The following is a 19,064-nucleotide window of genomic DNA, read 5'->3' as shown; positions in this document are numbered from 1 at the left end:
AGAACACAAAAAAGTGAAAGTAGTCGGACTGAGGGGGAACAACTCCTCACACACAGTGGTTTAGTTGACGGCTTTAAGGCTTTCAGCCTTTGCTTGCCTGGAGCATTGTGTTCTACAAAGTTAACTAATTAGTGTAAGTCTGAATCAGAGGAGGCAACAATGTCATACTTTTCTCTCTATGGTTCCAAGTGATTATTCTCAACATTAACAATGTTAGTTACCACTGATCTCCCAATATGGCAGGACTGAGAGAGCCTATCAATCTCTGTCCCTATCTTTGCATCTCTAGCACCTGAACACTAAAATGGAGTGTATTGTCTCATACTTTGGGAATAGGCCTATAAACACATAAAATAATGTGAAGGAAATAAAAGTAAATTTTATTTAACGATAGTTAAAATATTGCTCATTAATATATGGAAATTGTTGTTCAAAAATGCATTATAATTCATAGATATTTGTAAAATGAAACTTTTTTTTACTGATATTTCACCATTAGTGCACATCCATAGGAATCTGTTCATGCAATGAATGTGTTTATTCCTCACTCATTAACCAACAGTGATAAACTAAATTTCCTCTTGTGGCTAAATAAAGTTGATCTTCTTCTTCTCTTCTTCTTGAATTAACTTAGTAGAAGCCTTTTTCCATGATATTTTAGGCTCAACATTTACCATATTTTGATCAATTAAAAGATGATGCCTTTATTAATGACTTAACATGGTTCTATAAAGCAACAAAAATAATGTATTAACTTTTAATAAAGCTATAAGAAAACTAATAGAGGTATCACTCTATTGGTAAGTCCTTCAAGATTTTCAAACCCATCCTTAAGCCCCTCATGTGTTCCAAACTACTGTATTTTTAGACCAGATGTGCAAAATTTCCTCATTAATTCAGTTTTACGTAGAAAACATAATACAAAAAGCAGCCGTGCAAAGACATTGAAGAAAGCTTCATGAATACAATGACACATAAATGCACACACTTACCTACGTTCTTGAGAGTGGATAAGTCAAAGGAAAGGAAAAGTCATAAAGCACCAGTCTCCATAGTGGATAACTTGCAGTTCTTTATGTGCGTATCAGACATTGTTTCTCTGACCGTCTGTCCAGTGTTTTACAAACTCTCTGTGATGATATTCAAAGCCGACCACATCATCTGTGGTCATGCCCCTCCCTGCACAGGCACCTGTATTTAATTTGACATGACAAAATATCATTTAAAACACATTTCCTCTGATGTAAATATTTTATATTTCTCAGAAAATATTAACAGTCAACATTTTCATTGTTAACAATAATGATTGTTAGTCTTTGTTATCATATAGTTTGTTGTCCCTCAGCTTACCTCAGCCCTGGGTTCAGTGTTGTTCAGCTGTGGCCATCACAATCCAGACATGCAAAAAAGGTTTGGAACAATTCAAATATCTGCGGGTTTGACTGGAAAATTTGTTTGCTGTTAAGGAGATGGAAGGTGAGTCTGTTTCTGTTTGTTAAGCCAAAACCAAAGAAATTAAAGCAAAATGACTTATCTGATCTTATAACCTTTGTTAAATCTATAAGGGATCATTTTAGCAACATTTCACATTACACTTTGATCTCGCCTGCACTCATTGAGCAAGCAGAGCTTGACAAACCAGTTAGAAGCCCACAGAAAGATAAAAGGCTTGGGCTTATTCTCTTATCTCCTACACACAAACCATTTTCTGTGTAGCTTTTCAACAGTTACATGTAACCTGATGTGTCATCCTTCATCTATTGACTTTCAAACTGTGTGATTTATTCAGTGATACCCTGCAGGATGCTGATTTCATGCAGTTTTGAGTATGCAGTTGAGCTTACAGGAAGTCTGTGCTATCTGCTTTCTCCTGTGTATTGCACAGGAAGATGTTACAGCAGAGCACATGGGCAGGGTGAGCAGGAAATAAGTCACAACTGACAACCTACAACAGTTTCTAAAATAGGAAGAGATCGCTGAGACTGCCTGTGCAAGGTCAGCCTGTTCCTTCCTTCTTTGCACCTATTCAGACAAAACCTTAACACTTTTCAGTGACAGTTAATCTCTTATTCAGGTATGTATACCTATTATGTTTTTAATGTAATGTGCCTTGATTTATTAGTGTTTGCTCTGTAATGTGATTCAAAGAAATAAGGATGCTTTAAAGTATCAAGGAAGTAGCTTTGTTTCTACTTGCTGTGCATCACCTTCTCAGTGTTAAACTGAAGTTTTTTTTCCTGTGTATTGTTTTGTCATATTAAAAAGACTATGAATACACTTTATTAGATAAAGCACTTTTTATTGATGCTTTTGATGTATTCACAGACAGCAGTGAAGATGCAGGATATTCTGCTGAGAGTGTTCATGGTGACTGTGGGTCTTCTAACATGTCTGAGGGATGATCCTGAGCCCCAAGATTGGGATGATTCACCCACAGTGCCACTGCAAATTCAGGAGGACAGGCTGGTGGTAGAGGATGAAAAACTGCACCACATAATGACATCTGTCAACAAGGAAATGACCCACGATGACAATAGAGGGCCTCTGAATGATGGACAAAACATTGACAACGAGGAAAATCAAGCCAGAAATGTGCCAGTAATGGAGGATTTGAGTCATCACAAGCCTTCACAAATTGACCAAGAGCATAAGGAGAAATCAGAGATGGACATAAAGAATGAACAGGGAGAAGAACCCATGGCTGATAGCTCTTTCAGAGACCAGAACAGACCGAAGGTGACTCAAGTAAAGCCTGAGGAGAATACAGTGCTCCACTCAGAAGACAAGGAATCTCCTCCATCACACGTTCACACTAAGACATCAGAAAATGAAACTTCTGAGGTGGCCATCACTGACTGGGAGAGGGATTTCCTCTGGTACCTATGGAACACATTTTCCATTATTTCCTTCATTCGCTTCTTAAGGAAATACCTGGGGAGAAATTCCCAAATTAAAGAAGGAGAAACCTGCGTGTTCCCAGGGACTTGCAATGCTGTTGAATTACCACGCTTAGACAGTGACACCCTGCAGAGATTTCATACTAAATATGTGAACGTTTCCTCCAGTAAGATGTGGAAAGAGGAGTTCTTGGAGGGTTTTACAAATGATCTATTGGAGGTCATGAAGACTGTGTGTGATAAAAATGGTGGAATGGCGATTGGAGACTTCCGGATGGTAGATGTGTATAACATCATCGTTCCCTTCACTCCACCTGATCGATGCAGTTTTCAGTGTTCACTCTGGAACAACCAGGCGAGTGACCTGCTGCCAGATATGCAAGTCTGTGGTCAAATAAAGCTGGTGGAAAATAAGGTAATCCAGGATAGCTGCCCCTGCCAGTCCCCTGACGCAGATGATGATATGGTGTGCCTGCTGCATTGTGAGCAAGAGAAAGTACAGATTAAAGTTTGTGATGACCATCTTTGTGGGAAGAACTCCTCTTTCCTGTCAAAGTCACAGGTAACCAGATGGTTTCAGAGCACCATTAAACAAGCATGGGCACAGATTTCACACAAGTATGAATTTGAGCTGAATATACGCTACATTGATGCTCCAGGTGCTTTGGTAGTTCGATTCAGATCAGGGAAGAAGATCTGCTTTAGTATGAACCCTGTGGTTAGATTCAACAACGATGCGCATTTTATCATCACGACTTGCTCCCCACCAGACTTGGATACTTTCTGGACTCTCTCCCTGATCACCTATGAGGACCAATTTTTCAAAAACATGTCTGAACATCTGCCTAAAAACTCATGCCACAGCCAAACTCTTGAAATTGCACGTTTTCTTCACAGGAGGCAAACAGCTCTGTCAGGAAGTACCACTATTAATGATTTTCATTTCAAGACTGCGCTGATGCATCTGCTTTTGACCACAGAGCCTTCACAGTGGGAACCTGATCATGTAGCTTCTAGGCTACAAGACTTACTGGCCTTCATGGGGAGAAGCCTAGAGAAAAAGCTGCTACACCATGCCATTATTGGGAACCCTTTAACTCAGAGGGTTATTGAACTGCCTGCTGAATTTAGTCAAACAAAGCCAGTGAATCTCTTCCATCCCCTTGTGGTACACAGCTGTATCTACAGAAATGCAGTGATGCATTTCCAGGAAATGCTTAAAAACGCACAAATGCTAATACAAGAATATATCTGTCAGTGCATGGACAACTAGAATGTGACAAATTCAAGAAATCACTTGTAAATATTGGCAAGCCACAAACACAACCCACTGGTATTGCTGCTTATACCTCCGTTAGTGCAGAAGTGAGGGTATTACCTGGGCTTGAACCAAGGATCTCATGATTTGCTGGCAGCTGCCCATCCTGCTGAGCTACACTAACCCTGTCCCTTTCCAAGACCTGAGGCAATGACAATGTGTGAAAAACTTTTTCTTCAAATCCTTCAAATGCTTGTGACATTCAAAAATTTATCATTTGAAACATTTTAATGTGAAAGATTTTCCTGTAAATGATTCAATACCTAAAAAAACACAAGGATTAATGTCTTTAAGTGTCTGTGAGGATATCTTGGTACTAGCAGGTTTGAGACTTATTTACTCTCTTGCTTGTGGGACTTACAACCAGTTTGTCCAACAAACTGAGCCAGAAGAAGAGTGGGAACAAAACAGGCATTTCCAGGATATAAGACAGACGGCAGATAGAAAAACCTCTTTTTGCCATGAAACTTAAAACCCTTCTGATATTCTAAATATTGCTCAAAAATTTCTAAAATAAAATGTCCTGAAAGCTTAGAAACTATTATCAATAACTGTGGGAAAGTATGAGCAAATATTTAGTAAGGAAAAACGATATTTTTAATACAGAACTGGTTACAGTAAAAAACATTTACTGTCACCATGGGCACATTTAGGATTGGAACATAATTTAACATGTTCGATAGTGATTATCCAAACAATGTCTGTGCCAATATTGGGATCATTTAAATTATGACTAACGCCCAGTTCACACAGGACTAGTAATACCTAGGGACCTCTTGTAATTTGTAATAATCTCACAAGACGTCTGTGTTTTTAATGCTGACTGAATCAACCATGTTGTAATTTGTGGTGTAGAAATTCCTGGGCAAATTGCCTACCATATTAAGTACACACAGAGGTCCAAAGGTAATTCTCATCCTGTGTGAATCTGCACCTCTGTAATTGAGAGTGGTAATTATGTTCTTTTTAAGATCTGTGCAGCTTTTTCTGCTCTTTTTACTGATCAAAAAAAAAAATAATAGAGGCTTCGCAGGACATTGTTAGCAAAGTTTTGACATTTGGCTATAGATAGTGCTTAGCTTTCAGTTCATTTCAGATATGTGTAAAATGGCTTTATTTTACTTAATTTATTGAAACTCTTGTGTCCAAATGTGCGTGTGCACACAGCTCCTCTCCTCTACTTTCTGCCTGAACTTACATCAGTTTTATTTAACTGTACATTTCATGCACAACACAATTTATGATTTGAAATATCGCTCAACGTTCAGTTGTTAGGCTGCAACAGCTGATCTCTGCGAGAAGGGTTTTTGTGGATGCGTAATGATTCAAATTGAATAGAGTGCAGAATATTCACAGCATCAACTGCATAAAGACTGTTAAAAGTAAAAGGAAAGTTTCATATTGACATGCGGTTAACAGTATGTGAAAGACATGAAGAAAATGTCACCTGAAGAACTTTATGTGCACAACATTGCATCTTTTTTTTTTGCATGAATTTTGGAAATGTAAATTGTGCAATTTCAATGCTGCAGCCATGCAGCACCCTTATGTTTTCCTTCAGAAATGTCTGTAAATTTGAGTACATTACAGACTTTCCTTATCCTGTGCAAATGCACGGCACCAAGCAATGATGTCAGGGGGTAATTCACAAATTACCAGGGCCCTAGGTAAACTCATCCTGTACAAATAGGGCGTTAGAGTTACAGTAGTTGATTGTGCACACTTTTAAATTTAGTGATGAACTTCTGAGTTGACCATAGGTTGCAGCATATTCAGGATCATTCTAGGAACACACTGTGCAAAATTAACTTTCACTTACTGTTAGCAAGTTATTAGCATGCCAAGCTAAGCACTTTGACCACCAAGTGGCATTTTGTAGTATTTTGAGATCATAAATCAAAGTCCAATTTCAGCACCTTAGCACTCTGATTTTGAGATGGTCCAACATTTTCTGCCAAAGACAAAATTCATAGGTATGTTAGTGTCAGGAAACATTCGTGCATATCTCCTGCATAAGATGCATTGTTGAAAGCTTTAATCTTCAAGAAACTAGAGACCATCCAAAAACAGCAAAACAAGATAAAGACTAAGGATAACAGTGAGAGCTGCTGTCCAGGGACTCGCACTAATGAGTTAAGTTATAAGATAGGACACCTTACTTTTGAGGATTACCTCATTTTGGAATGCCATTCATAAAAATCTCAAGGCACAAAAGATAAAGCAAATAGTTTATTTAAAAGTAGTCATCATATTTTAATAATCATGCTCCCAGTAGTTTAGGAAGTCTTTATGCTCCTCCATGTTGATGTCCTCTAGATTGAAACCATCTACAGCCATTTTCATCTCAGGTTCAAAATCCACATTTCCTTCCTTGCTGAAGTCGACCCTCCAAGAGTGACTGGAGATCATGTTCCTTGAAGCTGTCCAGAAAACAAATTTAAAAAATCTTTATATTTTAAGGCAGGTCATGTTACTAGCTTAGATTGTACAAATTTAAAGATTGGCACTGGAGTGTATAACATGTAAGACCAACTGAGTCACTAATGCAATTAGAAAATTTTTTAAACAGGGGGATCAGTTCAGAGCCCCCAAATTCATGTTGATGGTGGAAAAAACAAAAATTTCATGATGTTTCAACTTGCCCTTAGGATAAGCAGAGGAGCAGGTGGAATCACAGCAGGTGCATACAGAATCATCACCGTACAGCTCCTTCCACCTAAAACCACAAGAGTTCATGAGGGCTGATTGATCACTTGGAAATATGACATCAGTATACCCAAGGAGGCAACAAAACTCATCTTTCCCCAGCCAAGCCACGTTTTTGGAGAGTTTGTCCACATTTAACTTGTTAGAATTAACTCACTTTTTAGTTTTTGCATCATAGTTGCAGGCCTTCAAACTTGAAGTTGGTGCAAGTTTCCCCATAGAAACCTCACAGTGCATGTAAAGTTGCTGAAAGACAAAGTTTCATTGTTAAAACAGATTTTATTTATGTTAAACCACAGCACTGCTTGCTTTTACCTGTGACGATGAAGAGGAAGAAGAAACTGACGAACTGAAAATCAATGCACCAACACTGAATTTCTGGACCATCTTTGAGTCTCCAGGGAGAAACTTCGACTGATCAGTCAGCTTTCCATCAATCATACAGCTGCAATTACAGATGAATGCCAATTACCCTTAAGTTTACAGAAAGATGTGCAGGTCTCCTGGTTATGATTTTAGTTTTACCCTTGGTTGTCGATGACTGTATATTTAGTATTCGAGTCTGGGTTCTTGGAGGCTGTCATAAAGCACTTGTTGACATACATTCTCTGATCTCCAGATTTTGCAGCACCACTGGATTTCTTTGTTTCAAAGTACATTGGCTGGCCCAAGGTGTAGGTTTTAGCTCCAACAATTTCATTCCCTGATGCTGTGGGAGAGAAGATAGTCAATCACTGAACAGGACAACATTTAAAAATCAGTCTTAAAAGATGCAACATGAAGTGACCAATTCTTTGGTGTTGAGATATTGTAAATAGTTAAACTAATAAACAAATGTTGAAAGCAGCTCATCACAAAAGCAAATTGTGCTTTAAAAAATGTTAAAATTTAAAGCAAGTGTCTCAAAACTGTCTTCCCTCCATTAAAAGAAAAAAAAATGTCTAAAAATGATTTAGAAGTTATGGGAACCCAATCATGCGTTAGAACCATGTCACATTAAGATCTCAATTCTTTTATTCACATTTTCCTGGTGACTGTTCCATCTTTCAGTTATGATTTTTCAACTCTCTAGGAGGTTTCTTGCCTGCCAGTGACCAAATGACTTACACATATCAATTCACAAATGAGGCATTGAGCAGAGAACTGTAACACATTAGAAAGGCACATACCATCCTGAGGAGTGAGGGTGTAACTACTCTTTGGGGTGAGTGCTTTGAAGACTGTGCCTCCCTGCAGCTTAGGGTAGAAGCCAACTTTGTAAGAGCGGAAAAACCTGCAAGTCAGGACATGAAATTCAATTATACAAAATTTAAGTTAGAACTCCCCTGTAAGAGTTATAGTATGGAATTGCTGCAAAACTTCTCCATGTGAAACTGATCAACAATCTGGCCAAAACGTGGTATAAACTGTACCTGGGGTATTTACACTGCAGTGGGATGTCAAATGGCAGTTCCCTTATGACTGGTGTGGTTGGCTTGTAGCTCAACATGTTGCCAATTTTTAGATCATCTACATTATACTGTGGAAAAAAAAATCAATTTGTTGGTAAAAAGAGATGACTTTTACCAAGATAAAGAAATGCTGAAAACTCACAGACCTCTTTTTTGAATCCACAATCTTTGCTCAGTTGGTACAGGAAGAAGTAATACTCCTTGGTACCTGCGTTAACAGGGCACTTGCCTAATTTCAAATATTTATAAGCATCCCTAGTCTTAAAAATTTCTCGCCTGATTCTGACATAAATTCTGTCCACATGGCAAAGGATATCAATCATCTTCTTTCTGGATGCAGCCTGTTGACTAGGCGGGGCAGTTACTTGTAGCATTTCTTTGATTGAGTTAGGGAGAGGTCTGGCACCCTTTTCTGGCTTGAAAAGCTCTTTCTGGACCTTGGAGGCCGGAATAACCACATACTCAGGGAGCTTCTTTGCAGTAGGTGTTGAAGATCCAGAGCTTGATGAGCTTCTCCAAAGTTTGGCATCAGGAACAGGTGCTTGTGTCTCTGATTCCCCCACTATTGTCTCCATTCTCTCCCACTCTAAATTAGGTTCTCTAAGAAAAGGACTAGATCCAGTCCCACCTTTGAACCGAGAACTACAGGCAGAACAAAAAAGCAATAAAAACAGGCAAGCATGCATGAGCGCCATTTTCACCTAAGCAACTGCCTCCCTCTGAAGCCTACCCCTCACCTAAACAGGTTGTCTGTGATAGAAGTGACTCACCTGGCTTTTGTGTCTTGCAATTAACAGAGAAATCCACCAGCTGTTGCAAATCTCAATCGAGAACAACCAATGAGAAGTGATAAATGATAATCACACTGAACAAGTTCATCTGTCAATTTCAGTTGCCAGAAAACACCAGCTAGATTTCATTGTCAGTCCAAGTCAAAGGATGGATTTACTTGTTAAAAAATATAAACAATGTCAGGCTATATTACCACACCTATTTCAATTCCAAAGGGCTATGGGAAACATATAACCTACGAAAAAAATTACGCAACTGTTAGGGTTTACATTTTCCTTGTGATCAGGCGACAGCAGTGCAATCCCATCGATTTTTGGTAAGTTTACATGCAAATTTTGATCCATTATTTGCATATCTTTTATTGTACATTTGAATTAACATAATATGTCTGTGTATCAAATAAAAAGATAAAGATTTTATCAATAAAGGGTGTTGCAGACATATTTCGTAATGTAATACATATGCAAAGACGCCTACGTCACTAATAGATTTGAAAGTCTAAATAAATTAAAATAAAAAATAATAATAATTAAAAATACTAAAGAACGTGCAGACTTCGACTCTAGCGCTTACAATGTGAGTAATAAAGTTGATATAAAATTATATTTGGTTTATATTGCCTTTTATTTTTAAATGCGCAAACAGGAAGTTACGCGGAGAACGTCATTATAACCAGGAAGTTCCAACATAGTTGACCAAGCTAACCAGACGTTTTTTCGGTAGCTAATAACCCTCGTAGTTAAAAAAAAAAACATTTAAACATAGTGCAGTGCTCGTTTTTGTGTTGTAGAGTTTGATTTTATTCAAGAACCACCGGAAACGTGTAATTGTAACATAGGTATTGGCAAGAACTTATTATTATATGTTTTAGCAAGTGAGCTAGCTAGCAGGCTAACAGCCAGTTAAGGTTGTTTTGATTATAAACGTGAACAGCTACGTTACATAGACAATGTCTGGTATCTGCTTTTGGTAACAAAGTCGTACAAGGACAGTTTTAGTTGCTCGACACAGTGTTTGTAAAGACGTAATTTATGTGGTTGACCATAAAACAGCGACGTGATGTAAATTGTTTGTAATGTATCCGCTAGCTGGTTAGCTAAAATAACGTCAAACGGTAAAAAAGCATCGCAGGGTCCCGTCAGTTTAGTCCCTCGGTGGACATCTGGTGAGCTTTTAAGCTCTCCTTGAGCCGGATCCAATGCGTGGAATGATGGGGACCCAGAGCAGCCCAGTCAAGAGTTACGATTATCTTCTGAAATTTCTTCTGGTGGGAGACAGCGATGTTGGAAAGGGAGAAATCTTGGAAAGCTTGCAAGACGGATCAGTAGAGTCGCCTTATGCCTACAGCAGTGGTAAGTATCCTTTTGCCTTTGTTCAGGATTTTATTAAAAACTATCAAGATCCAGCATTAACGACCATGGTTTGGATTTTTTTCCATCACAGGGATTGATTACAAAACAACTACGATTTTGCTCGATGGACGAAGAGTGAAACTCGAATTATGGTAAGTGTTTAACTCTAAATTGCTACGTCAGTATTGGCTACAGATTTGAACAAACCCAGAGCACATGGTTTGCTAACATAATCGTACGTTTCTATGAATACAGGGACACATCAGGGCAGGGTAGATTCTGCACAATCTTCAGATCGTACTCTCGTGGAGCACAGGTGAGATCATGTGAAGCAGATTTGTTAAAATCCTTGTGGAATTTTATGATGTATTATCATCATTCTCTTTTGACATGTTATCTTGTGTTTGTATTGGTTTTTCGCAGGGCATCCTACTTGTTTACGACATCACTAACGGTTGGTCATTTGATGGCATTGATCGATGGATCCGGGAAATTGACGAGGTAATCAAATACAACCTATTATTAATGGTACAAGAACAACAGAAAATGGTGGTATCCATCTTTCTAGGACTATTTTCTTCAGTCATTTGAGAGGGGCACTGGGCATAAGATTGTGATACTACCTGGAATAGTGAACAAGCTTAATGAAACCATGGTTTTGTAGATTCTTTAATATATGTTATGTGTATAAAGCAGCAATATATATATTTTTTCACATCAGCATGCCCCAGGTGTACCCAGGATCTTAGTAGGCAACAGACTCCACCTGGCTTTCAAGCGGCAGGTGCCAACTGAGCAAGCGAGGGCTTATGCAGAGAAGAACAGCATGACTTTCTTTGAGGTCAGTCCACTGTGCAACTTTAACGTCATCGAGTCCTTCACAGAGCTCTCACGCATCGTGCTGATGAGACATGGGATGGAGAAATTCTGGAGGCCAAACAGAGGTGAGCTTTGTTAATAGATTTTAATTTACACAAATGTAGTCTATAAGAATAAGGTTGTCTTTCATAGAAAAGGGGTGAAGTATCATGACAGAAAATTAATCATGCTATAAATTGCATTTGTTAGTTTTTAAGATTTCTAAATATTCTCTGTAAATTGTAAATTCTCAGAAATAGCCTACCAGTTACTCTGAAAAATCCAGTTCCCTGTCAGCAGTTGCACTGATTCTACTTTCAGTGAAAGCCACTTAAATTAAGACTGATTAAGAGTATTTACAAAGCTGCAACCTCTATCGAGCTTGGACAGCAAACATAAAATAATGGACTTGTCCACATGTAGGTGGGTGTTTTTTGACAAATTAATCCTGTTCACATGTCCTTTACGCCCAAAAACCTTTTATTAACAAGACATAAAGTCATACTTTAACATGCTATTAGAAGCATGTCATGTCAACACCTGTGATATGTAATGAGGATTCATTGGTTTCTATAAACAAGCACTGCGAGACAGTAACTATGTTTGAAAGTTTTCCTTGTTCCTGTGCAGTGACCATTTCATTTTCAAAGTTGTCCTAACAACCCAAACTGAGTCTTATCCAGAAGTGCAAATATTCACGGCAGTGGTTCTATCTTTGGGATGTTGCCATAAAATGAAAGGGATACCACTGCACACCAGTGACATCAAATATGAAAGAAACTGGCACACAGTGTGATGTCACAAGCCCAAGTCTCCGTTTACCTTGTCCACACCAGAAATGCTATAAGCAGGGTTTCTAAAATATTCATCCAGGTATTTTTAAGAAGGTGTGTTTTCAGTGAACAAAAAGCCTTAAAGAAAGATCAAAACGTACACATAAGCCTCTATTAAAAAAAAAAAAAAAAAAAAAGAAATACCTGCCGACATTTGGACAAGTCCTAAAATAGCACACTAGTACAGCAAGAAAATGTCATTGTAAAATGGTAGAATAGGTTTTGTCCTTGCCAAAATCAACCATTTAAAATTATTCATTCTTGCCTTCAAAAAATAACATTAACAGGTGTTTAATTGTATTGTTGATGTGACTGCAAAAAAATGAGATGGGTGTGTACTGATTTAATGATATGACTTTCAACTTCCCTAAAAGAATTAAACAACAGACATCAGAGTGCAAAAACACATTAGTGATCTTTTTGAAACCTAAATCTTCACAGGGCCTCAGTGTGGTCCAAGAAGCTAAGTTTTCGATCAAACTGTAGAGAGATTAGGAGAACTATAGCAGTAAAACTTAACCCTTCACCTACTGACCCGGCGCCGGTGATGTGTTTTATATGTCTGTAGTATTATTACCATAACTCTGTCAAAGTTTGTCCAATCAGAAAAATTCGGACAGTGTTGGAAAGCTGAGAATTGTGGGGATGCACACATGTATGGCTCATTACGGTACAACCATATGACGTGGGCATTCATAGCAAAACACCAGTTTTTTATTGTTCTTCTTTTACACTGCTGACAATTTCATATAATGTGCAATAATCATTAACCAGATGTTGAAAAGTGAAGTTCAAGTACTCCTGGGAAAAAAGGGACCAAAACTTTCAAACTTCCAGCCATAATAACAAAATATGTCCAAATGGCCATGTTAAACTCAGTAGGTAAAGGGTTAAGGTAGTAGCTGACATCACATTGTCTGTTATTGGTTTACAGTGTTCAGTCTCCAGGATCTGTGCTGCCGCTCCATCGTCTCCTGTACGCCTGTTCACCTTATTGACAAACTGCCTCTCCCTGTGGCCATCAAGTCCCACCTCAAGTCTTTCTCCATGGCAAATGGCATGAATGCAGTTATGATGCATGGACGCTCCTACTCAGTGGCCAACAGTGCAGCAACAGGTGGAGGCAGTGGAAGTAAAGCAAACAGTCTCAAACGATCAAAGTCCTTCAGGCCTCCACAGAGTCCTCCAAAGAACTCATCGTCATCCTCTAAAGGGAACTGTAAGATTTCATAGTGAAGGTGTTGGCTTATGGTTTCCCTCATAGAGCCAGGATTAAAGGTGTTATTACTCCAAGAGGTCATAGGGCAACTGAGCAGCATGGAGAGCCAACAAGAATCTTCACCAGAGGTGGGAACAGCCGTGAACTGACACTGACCTTTGGAACTGACTTGGGTGGTTGGGTTGGTATCTAATCTCCTTGCGCTTGCTGGTGCCATCTTGTGGATGTCTGTTTACCTGTACTCTTTACTACAGAGGCTCACTGTGATCAAGTAATACATGATTTCCCTGGGACCAACAGATGTGAATTGAGGTTCTCCTGATAACACTACAATGAGTGGAGGAACATTAGCTAACTTGTATTTGGAAATGGGTAATTAATGTATTTAAATGTGTAAATAAGCATTGTGTGCTCCATGTCTTAGTCTATGTCTGGTAATCAAGCTCAGAGAAGGGCTTCTTATGCTTGTTATGTCTTGAATGTTTGGGAGACGTGCTGTAGTGTACAACGAATTTGTGTCTTATACTCTTTTGTATAAATTCCTCTTTGTTACCTCAAGGGTGCTGAGCTACTTACTTAAAAGTCACATTACTTTTAAATAAAGTTGGCTCGAATTGAATGTCATTACAAGAGTAGGATTGGTTTTCTAAGCAGATTTGTGCTAGACTTTAGGAATGTTCAGAACGATTTTTATGACAAAAAAAAAAAAAATTCTCTAGCACTACTTGATCTGTGAAACTGTCCAGAAAAGTTGAGCCAAGTACTGATGTTTTTAGACATCCTGCAGTGCCCTTAAAACCCAGCTCTAAATGACTTTACCCTCCATCACCATCAGTCTTTGGCTTTGACATCTGTTTACTTTCTCAGGCCATTTATGCCTCTTAATCTAATATCCTCAGTTGTATTATTGCTTTAACCATCAACAGGATCAATTTAAATGTCCTCCCTCTCTGGTAGTTCAGAGATTGCTTGGTGCTGCTGAGGAAACTTTTTACAAACTGATGTACAGATTGCTCAGTCACAGCGTCAGTGCTGATGTGTCTTGGTTCTTTACAGGAATAAATAAACTGTGGTAAGAGGAGTCTTTTAATTTGATGTTTTGGGATATGTTATGTATTTGCTACGTATTTATGAATGTAAAACAATATTCATTCTGTGGCCATGTGGTAAAAATGTGGAATTGAAAGAAACTAAGGTTTGAAAGCCATTGGGTACATCTGCTGCTTTGATATCATTATAAGCATTGCATATTGTTGGAGTATGTGTAATTTTATACTAAAGCTATTTCTTTTTCTCCATGTGGCATGAAGGGCTTTTTGCAAGAGAAAATTTTAAATGGATATTGGGTTAACAGTAATGAACCTTGTTCTGACAGATGAAATATCTCTGAAATTTCATAGGAAGTTATGTCTGATCAATAAAAACTTAATTCAAAAATATAGAAAGTGTACAGAAACACCTTTTCCTTCATAAATGCTGCCTTTCTTTCCACCTCTGATAACCAAGTTCTGTACTTTGACTAACATTCCCTGTATTACGGCTGTGTGTCAGTGATGAGGCCATTAAGGACAAAAAAGTTGGTGCGTGTTTTCTTATGGGGCCAGTTTTCTGTGATGCATCAAGAGCAGTTTTGAAGACAGAACTTAGAAAGCACTATTTTGAGCTTTGAGTAAAGGTGTTATCAGAACTTTGTGTCTATAGGTTTGGATACGGGATTAGTTCTAACCTTGTCAACAGTCATCGATCAAAATAAAAAAGTGAAACTCCTGGTATTCTCATGAGTTTGCTTGAGTGCTTAGCTGTTGTGTCATTTTCCTTCTAACATTTATCAAGGTCGTTGTGGGAACATTTTTGTACCCTTTGTCCACCCCGGGGCCACCGGTGCTAAAGTGTAATAAAACCGGTGGGGGTGCTGAATTGATTCGCTGCTGTCTCGGTATTGGCTAGTTTTTTGGATAACCGGCACGTTGCTGCAGCGCCTGAATGCAGCGCGGTCAAAAGTCACCCAAAGGTTGCAGGGTCACCTCCCATGAAAAGATGAGGGCTGCTGCTTCTCATCGCCTCGGAGCTGCGCGAGGACAAAGATGAGTCGCACACCATTGAAAATGTGGCGCTTTACGCCTTCCCACCTGACCGTGGCATCTCTGAGCTCCGTGTGAATGAGGGATGGTGGTAAATTGAGGGACGTCTAGACAAGACGGACGTAAACAACATGTTTTCGAGACGTGATTTGGCACGCCCCGTGTTTGTGTTTCACGCTTCGCGCTCCTGTCCACTGCTGACAATTTGCCCATCAACTGGTACAAAAACAAATAACTGCACAGGTGTTGAGATGCGTAAAACAGACGCAAAAACACAATACTTACGGATTATTACATTTTAACCTGCAGCACCAACATCTCCGTGATAAAATGGCTCATTACCTTATTTATGGATAGCACCTCTATAAATTCTGTCTGGACACATTAAACGTTGGATTTCTCACCGGAATGAGTAGTACTGTGCGCAATGTTGTTGAGACAGCTTGCCACCACCGTCCTACGTTTTCTTTGATGTTTTTACAATGTTTGTCCAGTTGCTTAGCGCATGGTGCTGCTTCATAAGAGTTTCAGACACTGAACTAGCATGGGGGCGGTCAGAGGGGCTGCCCTTTCCACCTCCATTCACACTCTGAAAGGCTGATGTTGCGTCTTTCTCCCTCTCATTGTGCACTCTTCGTTCGCTTATTTCACTGCTCGCGGAGTTCAACCTGAATGAGGGTTTGTCCGCTGTTGCAAGAATTTTGTTTTTGATTATCAGGTGCAATTTGAGTGTATTTTAATGCGTTTTTGGAATATATTTTGTCCAGATGTCCGGCGCGTGACACTCCTTATTCTCTGGGATTAACACAACTATCATCTCTGCGCACAACAAACTGATACCCACAATGTTTACGCACCATACACAACTTCGTGTAGAGATCTACTTTTGTCTTACTCCAACTTTGAAGATCTAAGGGAGGAATGGATTTACCTTTTGGACTACTCATGCAAAACAGCAATAATGTATAAAGACCCTCTAAAACTTTCGGAGGATAGATGGAAAAAGAGCCACATTTGGCACAAACATCCCGAAACAAATAAACCAATTCTAGGATGGATACGTGCGTGTTTCTTGATGCTCTGCATTTGCAAACTACCAGAACTTTCTCTGTGTGCTAGCGTGGCAGGATCCAAGGTTGAACATGAAGGATTTTGTCCTAACAAGCTGAATTCCAATCTGTGGGTTGATGCGCAAAGCACCTGTGAGAGGGAATGCAACGTCGATGAGGTAATGATATCCACGTTCATCTTGTCATTGATAAGTCATTAATTATTCTTCTAATTCTTTTTTAAGCTTGCTTTCAGAAATGCTGCTTTATGTGTGTTCTTTGCCTGTGCAGGACTGCGCTGGCTTTGAGAAATGCTGCACCAACGTGTGTGGCCTCAACAGCTGTGTGGCTGCACGTTTCTCTGATGGCACTCCTGCTCAGCCAGACGGGCAAGGTGGAGAAAAAGGAGGTGATACCCCCGCCACAGCTACCTGTGAGGGCTTCATCTGCAGCCAGCAGGGAGCAGTTTGTGACATCTGGGATGGACAACCCATCTGCAAGTGCCAAGACCGTTGTGAGAAAGAGCCCAACTTCACCTGTGCCTCAGATGGCCTCACCTACTTCAACCGCTGCTACATGGACGCGGAGGCCTGTATCCGTGGGGTGACTTTAACTGTGGTCACCTGCCGCTTCTACCTGGCTGGGCCTAACACCAGCCCACTGCCTCAGGACACCACTGCAAACCCTACTCCTACATCCTCCCATGAGGACCCTTTGCCCCCCACGTTGTACTCCAACCCTCACCATCAGTCCATCTATGTGGGAGGCACGATCAGCTTCCACTGTGATGTTGTTGGAGTCCCTAGACCTGATGTGACCTGGGAGAAGCAGAGTGAGCGGCGAGAACGTTTGGTCATGAGACCTGACCAGATGTATGGCAATGTTGTCATCACCAACATTGGTCAGCTTGTGATTTATAATGCCCAGGTGTGGGATACAGGTGTCTACACTTGCATTGCACGAAACTCTGTGGGAGTACTTCGTGCAGACTACCCACTGTCTGTCATTCGGCGGACTGATGATGATTTCTCTGAAGATCCCGAGATGCCCATGGGGCGGCCTTTCTCCCCCGCAGACTGCCTAGCTGAAGTAGACTTGAGGGTGTGCAGCAGTGAGCGTCACGTTGACTGGTATTATGACAGTAAACTGGGCTCCTGCATGGCCTTCAGCAATGGTGGATGTGATGATAGCCGCAATAGATTTGAGACTTTTGAGGAATGTAAGGCATCCTGTCAGAGAGAAGGGATGGGAATCTGCTCCCTGCCTGCAGTCCAGGGACCCTGCAAAGCCTGGGAGCCACGTTGGGCCTGGAATTCTATCATGAAACAGTGCCAAGCTTTTGCGTATGGTGGCTGCCATGGGAATGCCAACAGCTTCCGCACAAAGAAGGAATGTGAGGCAAACTGCCCTCAAGCCAAAAAGAAACCTTGTAAAACATGTCGGGTGAAAGGGAAGATGCTTCCAAGCCTATGTCGGAGTGACTTTGCCATTGTGGGGCGTCTGACGGAGCTGGTGGAGGATCTGGATTCTGGGTTAGCCCGCTTCAGCTTAGAAGAGGTCCTGAGAGATGAAAAGATGGGCTTGACTTTCTTTAACACCAAACACCTCGAGGTGACTATTGCCAAGATTGACTGGAGCTGCCCCTGTCCCAACATCACCATGGAGGAGAGCCCTCTGCTTGTGATGGGTGTAGTTCAAGAAGGCATGGCTATCATCCAATCAGACAGCTACGTGAGAACCATACCTGAACGCAGACTCAAGAGGCTACGAGATGCTCTGGGTAAAAAGGCCTGTGAGACATTGTAAGAGGGTTGGTAGATGCCTTTACCTTCAGGACTGAAGAAAAGTATCTGAGCTGCTTAAAGGAAGACTGATTTTTATAAGATAAGTTCAGCATCTGTTACTGACAATATTTGGGGCAAATATATTTAGGACAGCACAGGTTGTACAACATTCCAGATGTGTTGCGAGTCTGGTGAAATGCCCATTTTTAACATGTTTGAATATACAGTATATTGTTTCTTTTGTATATTAACCCTGTATGTATTTTATAAGAAAAGGTATCAAAAGGTTTCAAGAGGAACACACTCCAAACAACTTCAGGTGCATGGCAATAAAAGACTAAAAGAAAACTTAAATGTAAACACACAAAAATGTCCTTTATGGGTCTTAAATTCAAAGCAGTGGCAGGACAAGGACCAGAAATAAAGACTCTTAAAGGACATTTTTGTATGCTGACTATTCAGTTTTCAAAAACGAACACGTTCAGTGTGAAACCTCAACTGTGCTTAAGTGTTTCTTTTATTATGATTATTTTGTATTAGGTTATTGTTTTCAGTCATTAACTTAATTTTCTAACATAGTTCCCCTTTGTTATAATGTATCACTGAATTACCTTACAACCAGTACATTAACACAGAAAAAGACCTCCTTCTGTAAAGCACTTCTGCAGCCTGAATTAAGGTTTCAGCCTCTGTAAACTTGGTGAAGAAATAAAAAAAGATCATT

At 39.9% G+C, this 19,064-nt stretch overlaps 4 protein-coding genes across 5 annotated transcripts; 3 read left to right on the top strand and 1 right to left on the bottom strand.

The window, feature by feature from the left end:
* Positions 1-1,972: 1,972 nt before the first annotated feature.
* Positions 1,973-5,346, top strand: LOC121508753 (inositol 1,4,5-trisphosphate receptor-interacting protein). The gene is made up of 2 exons (XM_041785820.1): positions 1,973-2,074; positions 2,326-5,346. Exon 2 carries the CDS (start codon positions 2,338-2,340, stop codon positions 4,168-4,170), a length of 1,833 nt encoding a protein of 610 aa, XP_041641754.1. The 5' UTR covers positions 1,973-2,074; positions 2,326-2,337; the 3' UTR covers positions 4,171-5,346.
* Positions 5,347-6,431: 1,085 nt separating this feature from the next.
* Positions 6,432-9,138, bottom strand: zp3c (zona pellucida glycoprotein 3c). The gene is made up of 8 exons (XM_041784732.1): positions 8,519-9,138; positions 8,334-8,440; positions 8,091-8,194; positions 7,447-7,630; positions 7,237-7,366; positions 7,079-7,167; positions 6,858-6,931; positions 6,432-6,635 (listed from the first exon to the last, which is right to left on the bottom strand). The coding sequence occupies exons 1-8, from the start codon at positions 9,065-9,067 to the stop codon at positions 6,469-6,471; spliced, it is 1,404 nt and encodes a 467-aa protein (XP_041640666.1). The 5' UTR covers positions 9,068-9,138; the 3' UTR covers positions 6,432-6,468.
* Positions 9,139-9,170: 32 nt separating this feature from the next.
* Positions 9,171-19,019, top strand: wfikkn1 (WAP, follistatin/kazal, immunoglobulin, kunitz and netrin domain containing 1). 2 transcript variants are annotated; one of them, XM_041784729.1, is made up of 3 exons: positions 9,171-9,480; positions 16,627-16,735; positions 16,848-19,019. In XM_041784729.1, exons 1-3 carry the CDS (start codon positions 9,341-9,343, stop codon positions 18,360-18,362), a joined length of 1,764 nt encoding a protein of 587 aa, XP_041640663.1. In that variant the 5' UTR covers positions 9,171-9,340; the 3' UTR covers positions 18,363-19,019. The 2 variants fall into 2 exon arrangements, with proteins under 2 accessions (XP_041640663.1, XP_041640662.1); XM_041784728.1 differs by lacking the exon at positions 9,171-9,480 and having other exon boundaries at positions 16,469-16,735.
* Positions 9,559-15,190, top strand: LOC121508146 (ras-related protein Rab-40C-like). Its single transcript, XM_041784730.1, has 6 exons — positions 9,559-10,516; positions 10,608-10,668; positions 10,772-10,832; positions 10,940-11,017; positions 11,238-11,460; positions 13,142-15,190. Exons 1-6 carry the CDS (start codon positions 10,363-10,365, stop codon positions 13,438-13,440), a joined length of 876 nt encoding a protein of 291 aa, XP_041640664.1. The 5' UTR covers positions 9,559-10,362; the 3' UTR covers positions 13,441-15,190.
* Positions 19,020-19,064: the final 45 nt, after the last annotated feature.

Source organism: Cheilinus undulatus, linkage group 4, assembly GCF_018320785.1.
Source record: "Cheilinus undulatus linkage group 4, ASM1832078v1, whole genome shotgun sequence".
NCBI lineage: Eukaryota > Metazoa > Chordata > Actinopteri > Labriformes > Labridae > Cheilinus > Cheilinus undulatus.
Note: the sequence above shows the minus strand (reverse complement) of the source record. Positions and strands in the feature narration are given on the sequence as shown.

What these genes read in the sequence shown, in the direction of transcription:
- wfikkn1 (XM_041784728.1), top strand. Translation starts at nt 16,469, where the DNA reads ATGTATAAAGACCCTCTAAAACTTTCGGAGGATAGATGGAAAAAGAGC. An exon ending in GGGAATGCAACGTCGATGAG is followed by an intron (nt 16,736 to 16,847) that starts GTAATGATATCC and finishes TTGCCTGTGCAG; the next exon opens with GACTGCGCTGGCTTTGAGAA.
- zp3c (XM_041784732.1), bottom strand. Translation starts at nt 9,067, where the DNA reads ATGGCGCTCATGCATGCTTGCCTGTTTTTATTGCTTTTTTGTTCTGCC. An exon ending in CACCCTCACTCCTCAGGATG is followed by an intron (nt 7,631 to 8,090) that starts GTATGTGCCTTT and finishes TCTCTCCCACAG; the next exon opens with CATCAGGGAATGAAATTGTT. An exon ending in TATGATGCAAAAACTAAAAA is followed by an intron (nt 6,932 to 7,078) that starts GTGAGTTAATTC and finishes TTGTGGTTTTAG; the next exon opens with GTGGAAGGAGCTGTACGGTG.
- LOC121508753 (XM_041785820.1), top strand. Translation starts at nt 2,338, where the DNA reads ATGCAGGATATTCTGCTGAGAGTGTTCATGGTGACTGTGGGTCTTCTA.
- LOC121508146 (XM_041784730.1), top strand. Translation starts at nt 10,363, where the DNA reads ATGCGTGGAATGATGGGGACCCAGAGCAGCCCAGTCAAGAGTTACGAT. An exon ending in AGAGTGAAACTCGAATTATG is followed by an intron (nt 10,669 to 10,771) that starts GTAAGTGTTTAA and finishes CTATGAATACAG; the next exon opens with GGACACATCAGGGCAGGGTA. An exon ending in CGTACTCTCGTGGAGCACAG is followed by an intron (nt 10,833 to 10,939) that starts GTGAGATCATGT and finishes GGTTTTTCGCAG; the next exon opens with GGCATCCTACTTGTTTACGA.